At 35.0% G+C, this 6,276-nt stretch overlaps 1 protein-coding gene across 1 annotated transcript in view; it reads left to right on the top strand.

The window, feature by feature from the left end:
* LOC117116006 overlaps nt 1-6,276 on the top strand; it is a gene marked incomplete at its 5' end in the record, with an annotated part of 10,516 nt that overhangs the window by 2,271 nt on the left and 1,969 nt on the right. Inside the window, 4 exon segments of the mRNA XM_033259936.1 lie at nt 1,252-1,365; nt 2,648-2,690; nt 5,121-5,366; nt 5,986-6,100. Coding sequence (XP_033115827.1) covers nt 1,252-1,365; nt 2,648-2,690; nt 5,121-5,366; nt 5,986-6,100 — 518 coding nt within the window.

The raw sequence follows: 6,276 nt of genomic DNA, 5'->3' as shown, positions 1-6,276 counted from the left end.
GATTATAATTATAGTTAACTAAATTAAAATTGCCTAAATTTATCAAATAGAATTTGTCATGAATAGCAGCCACAACAAAACAGTCAAAAATTTTATTTGGAGATCAGGCCTATTAGTTTTGGGGAATTGATCAATTGAGTCTGAAACAACTAACATTTCCTCAGTGGTGTATAACCCTACCACTTCTGAAATTTCAGCAACTGATAGGAACTCTATAAGAATGCATAAAAGGCGAAGCAAACATTTTTTTTGCATTAACTGAGAAAGGTCGTCAAGATTAGAGAAAATTTATGAAAAATATTCCAACTAACCTTTAATTTTAAAGAAGTTTTCAATTTAAATCCATCTTAGAATTTTGTCATACATGTAAATGGTTTTGTTGTACACAAGAAAGTAAATTCACATTCCAAAGCTGTTTGTAACAATATGGGGAATACCCAACAAAATTTATACAATGTGTTATTGATTGCTTGGAGTCTCAGATATATATTATCATGTTCCACTGTGTCATAAATACTTATTTCATAACCCTTATCTTTGTAATAAAAATCTATTTCCTTGCCACATTCAATATTAAAGAAGGAAGTAACCCTGAACTAATTTTTTACAATAAGGTTTGGGAATAATGGAAATTGTACAGCAGGAAGCTATATAATAATAATCAAATTATAATGACATCGATAATTTTTATACGGTTTGTAATTGATTAGTTGGTATAAATAAAACTTGCTGCAATAACATGTTTACTAATAAACCACCTTACAACTTTTCAGTAACAGGGGGCAACGTGCACTTATTCCAAATTCAGTGGTGTTTCCCTATGTAATTTTCAAAATACTTTATTCCATTTTTTTGTTCTCATTATAATTTTAGGTAGACTAACCACTTAAATTAGGGAAATTTACATATTATTATGCCATGACTGCAGAGGTGGCACCAGTGAGAGTGGGGAGGGGGCTGGGTAAATCAAAAACACAATTCATCTGGGAGGAAAACATGATAAGTACATGATTAAAAAAAAATAGACTATACAATCAATGAAATAAGCTTAATTGTCCTTGGGACAACTCCCGAGAGAATTTTAGCAAGGCTCGATCACGGTAACTGACGTTCTCTTTGAGGACATCAGATCCTCTGTTGACAGGCAAATCTTGGTGCCACCCTTGTACGATTGTATGATACACAATTTTAATTTTTTTTTTATCTTGCTTTATATTCAAATATTATAAAAAAAAAATATTGCATTTTCAGCATTTTAGTACCATCCGGTTTCCAAGCTTCTAACAATGAAAACCATTTTAATGATAGAAGCTTTTTCGGAGAGCCTGCAAGGAATAAGTCCTTAAATGAATTGCAAGCGGAAAGGTAATGCTAAGTAAATCATATATCAAATGCAGTGCACATTAATATGATTTCACTTTCAGTTTTCACTTTCTTTTAAGACTACTGTAATTCTTTAGTATCAGGTTTATTGCTTCTGCAATCTTTACAATAATGTGTTTTTAAGCTTGCATATGTATTTTCATTATGAGGATATATTTTAAGCAGTGGTGGCGTCAGCGGGAGGGCAGGGGGAATTTCACCCCCTTTGGACTACTACTACTATTACCCCTGTCTCTTATACACATCTAGCCCCCCCCCCCCCCCCCCACACTAGGGATTTTCTATTACCAGGATCCCGACCGAGGCTCTAGTTGGCCTTTTGCTTCGGGCCCCTCCATTAGACAAATCGGACCCCTTGTCGCCAAATTTCTGTCACCACTGCTGATTTTAAGCCTAAAAGATTTTTTATGGCATAAATAGAAACTAGTTTGTTGTTTCCACAGGTGTAGTTGGCAGTGATAAAGATTACAACTTTTATAATAATTCTGCTTTCTCTCAACTCCCACTAAAGCTCTGTCAACACTGTCCAGTTAATATGTTACAAATTTGTGTGATTTGCCCGTATGGTTATGGTGATGTCATGTCATGCCCATCGGCATAATGATATCATATTATTGTCAAATTACACCGCCAGTCATATAAAGCTTTGTAGACAGAATGTAAAGATTTATGTAGCTTTGAAAAGGACATAAATATATTAAATTTAAATCGAATATTTTTGTCTGAGGTTCTGAATTATAATATACTTGATAAATCCTGTAAACTGATATTGATAAATTGCTGCTAATCTTTCATGTTTATGTTTTATTGTATGGTCGAACCTCTCCTGCATGAGAGTGTTCCTCTGCTTTGAAAGAGAGAGCCAATAAATTGTTATTATTACACAGGATAAAATCTTAGAGTCTGCTATTTGTCTACATTGTTATTACAGGATTTATCATCCTGTTAAAAACAAAATATATAATTGTTTATAAAACAAACAAGTTATTAATATAGACATCTTGGCTATAGTACTGTATGTACTTTCTATTCTTAATCTACCATCAAGTTGGTGATGTGCATAGATGATAGTTAGATAAATTGTATACAACAGTGTGTCATCAAAGTGTGACTGTTTATGTATAAACTATAATATTACATTAATTGTGTTTGAATGTCACGCAAAATTCTTTGAAAGTGAATGTATTATGTCGCCCATTAATAATTAGTATCTAGTGTTTCGGTTGTATGTGGATCCTTATCTTATGTTCTTTTGCCAATATAGAAGACAGTTGGATAAGGAAGTGCCAAGTCTACCCTTCAACCAGGTATGTAAAATCATATATTTAAATTCTGTAATGTTACAGCGTGATATTTCGATGATTGTAGCCAATTTTGTTGATGCTACTGTATTCCTTGCCATAGCAGGTACAGAGGTGTGTACGCAGATTTTGGTCAAGCGAAACAGCTTGGGGGGTGCGAAAAAATCAAAACGCATATCTAAATCTCTACTCCAATGAAAAATTAATGGTTATTTTTAGTATTTTAACCCACGTAGATGAATTAATCTGCCGTAATTGGGGGTGCGTCCACATTCTCCGCACAATGTCATACACTAAATAATGAGGCTGAGGGAAAAGAGTTTATATTGAGAGGAAACCATGGAAGGACCCTAAGAATAGAAATCAGACACCTACTTCAAGTAGTCTAAATTTTATATATGGGATTTCAAATTGCTAGTAAACTAAATGATTGTGGTTTTCTTTCTGCCATTCCTGTTTTGGTAATCTTACAATATTTCATGGGTTGAGTGCCTTAAACAGTTTTTAAAGTGAAATTATTATTATTATTATTGTTATTGTTCCTAATATTGTATTGTTATTGTTATTATTTTTATTGTTATTAACCAAGCCCTTAGCCAGTGGGGTTTGAAAGAACCACCCTTTTCAAGAAATGACCTTTTAAATTATTAATAAAAATGTACCATGTGCATGTAAGTTGTTGAAATTAACTCCAAATATTTGAAATTTGGCATTTTTATTGCCATTTCTGAACATCTGAGGTGTTTATCTTTAAAACTTACCCCAGTCATGGTGGGACTGAGTTGGGTAAGGAGTCAAAGTGCTCTTTTGTGAAAAATTAGAATCTGCCGTTAAAAATCCTGCCTACGGGCTTGTTAATGAATAGTTGCAAACATCTTATGCAAGGATTTAGTCACTCGAAATAGACTGATCCTTTGGGAAAGTAACTTTGCTTGTTCTAGAATATTGGGATTTTCCGCTCTTCACAAGGGGCAACTGTGGCAGCATTACGTTTGGTGATGGGGTTGGCAGTTACCCAGGAGACAATTTCTTGATGTTTTCTATTTAAAAAAATTTGAGTTGGGCCGCAACCATTCTAAATGCTTTAGTCATTATCAGTAGTTTTTTTCTAAATGCATAGATTAGACACAGTATGATACTATGGTAGATTTGTTTATGTAGGTCAGATTTCTTTAGTTTACATGTAGGTTTGCACAAGATAAACCCACTGAATTTTAATAAGATACTACCAAGTTTGACCCTCTAATTCCAAGACTCCTTTAATTCGAGACCACCTTTTCAAAGTATCAACAATCAGTCTTCAATCGTTTAACACAAAGCTCAGCGTCTAATTGGTTACCAACCCTAAGACCACCCCAACGTAAATTGTCAGGTCCCAAAGGTGGTCCTGAATTTGAGGAGAAATTGTACGTAATTATTTCAGATCCTTACAGAGTTGTTCATGTTCTAGTTCAGCTAAAGGTTGGTAGTGTAGGGACCCATATATAGGACCTGAACATGAAGGTTAAGGTGCACACATTGCAGGGGGTCCCAAGTTCGAATAAGTCACATCCGGGAGACCTGGTTAAATAAGCTTCTTCAGCATATCTAATTTCATTTTTCTGCGCATGGTGGTATCCACAGACACTGACTTCCTTGAGACAATTGATAGTAAATTAGTCAAAACGTGGTGGGCTATTCCCTGGTAGTGCGAGAGGCTGTCCTGACTCGTGGGAAACTTGAGACCCCACCCCCGTTCCTCATATTTTTGGGATATTAATTACATTCTGAAAAAAATGGCAGGATTTCACTTATACCAACTACCTGTACTGCCTTATACTGTTTATAGATTGGATGTCTATCAACTAAACACAACTCAAATATAGGGCTTTTGGCCTAAATTTCTTTTTAATACCAATATGGTGAAATATAAATTGTTTAGTTGTAAACAGGTGGCACGTTTGAGACTAGACTGTATGTATTAAGATACAAGTTTTGTATTTGCACCCGAGAGCATCTTAGCCTCAGTCAGCTAAACTGTTGGTAGCCACTGTGTGTGCGCTGAACTGTGGAGATCTCTAGGCCCCTGTTTCAATTCCCATCACTGCTCTCCTTGTGTTTCAGCTGCAGGGCTGTGTTCATTTGTGACAAAGAATTTCCAAAGGGTGAGGCCTAAGCTTGCATTTACACTAAACACAAGATATCACACGATAACGACATATCGTGTCGTTTATGTTCTTCAACACCGAGCACATTTTTATTTTTATTTATTTTTATTAGCTTTAGTGGAAAGGTCCATTCTCTATATAGAAGTATTTTAGAATTTTTAAATGTTTGCCTCTTCAAATTTCTGGGGGTTAACTGCAAGTTGTTCACATATGCCATAATTTTATTGTAGAGCATTAAGTTTTTTTCTTTAGAGAATATATCATATGTATATTATAAAAATTATTTCAGATGTCTCTGACCCCAAGCCCAGCTCAGGTCACCAATACTCCCGCGCCAAGTATTCCATCTGATTTTACTTCTTGTGACCCAACTGCTGAAATGGCAAGCCCTCTGTGGGATTCTTCATTTGGCCAAACAGCACCGGAAGCAGGTTTCACATTGAAGGAAAGGCTAGATCATACTTTGCAAATTTGGTACCAGCCAGAGATCGGCAAGAATGTAGCTGTAAGGGCTTTACAAACAGCACCATTGGGGGTGAGTTTATCTATTATTTCCATGTTTTAATTCCATCAAAGTGGCATATCCAAGATTATGAAAAGGGGGTTGCTGAACATAGAAATATTACGTCCACTGAATTTTTCGCTAGTTGTAAAACTAGGAACGGAGCATTTCAGTGGATATGACTACTAATGTAACTAACTTTGCCATTTATTTCCATTAATTTACTATAATTTTTTTAACGTTTGATAAAAAAATAAGGTGCTCAGGTACCGTGAAAACTCCCCTAGTTACGTTACTGCATCACTTTCCTTCATACGTCATACACTTATGCATAAGCCGCATCTGTACCGGAGAAAGATCCTTATTTCCTTCTATTACTACATTGAATACTCTTCTCATTTGCATTTTTTGTCTCTGTCAAATCTGTCTCAAATTCATTTCCTTTTTTGGGCTTTAGTATTAATTATATCCTGGTATTGCTTTCATATTTGTGGTGGAATATGTGACAGCGATCACTGCAAAAGGGGTGAAAAGAAAAATAGCAGCTGTATTAGTCAAATAATCAATGAAAGCAAATAATATGGGTAGCACCTTTGCTAACCAAATTTGTGGACACACAAGCTGTTAACTGTTTTTTCATCTTTTTTTGAAGAGTTTCTTGTATGGAGGATCCAGAAACAAAGACCATCTATCATTGAGAGTGAAACAGAAGTCTGACACTGGCAACTACATTGAGACTTATCCTGTCAAACAGTTTGCTGATAATAGTGAGTGCTACTACATATCGTCTTTAGACATTTTTTATACCTTGTTTCGCAAACTTTTTTTTTTGTAATTGTCAGAGGAGGGCGGGAAAAAAATAAAATTTGGTTTTCTTATTTAGCAAATAAATTTGCCAAAAATACCCAGACGGAGGAGAAAAAAAAAAAATACAGTAATGTTG

Source organism: Anneissia japonica, unplaced genomic scaffold (assembly GCF_011630105.1).
Source record: "Anneissia japonica isolate Jap-2015-1 unplaced genomic scaffold, ASM1163010v1 scaffold287743_len2803612_cov181, whole genome shotgun sequence".
In the NCBI taxonomy this organism is placed as follows: domain Eukaryota; kingdom Metazoa; phylum Echinodermata; class Crinoidea; order Comatulida; family Comatulidae; genus Anneissia; species Anneissia japonica.
Note: the sequence above shows the minus strand (reverse complement) of the source record. Positions and strands in the feature narration are given on the sequence as shown.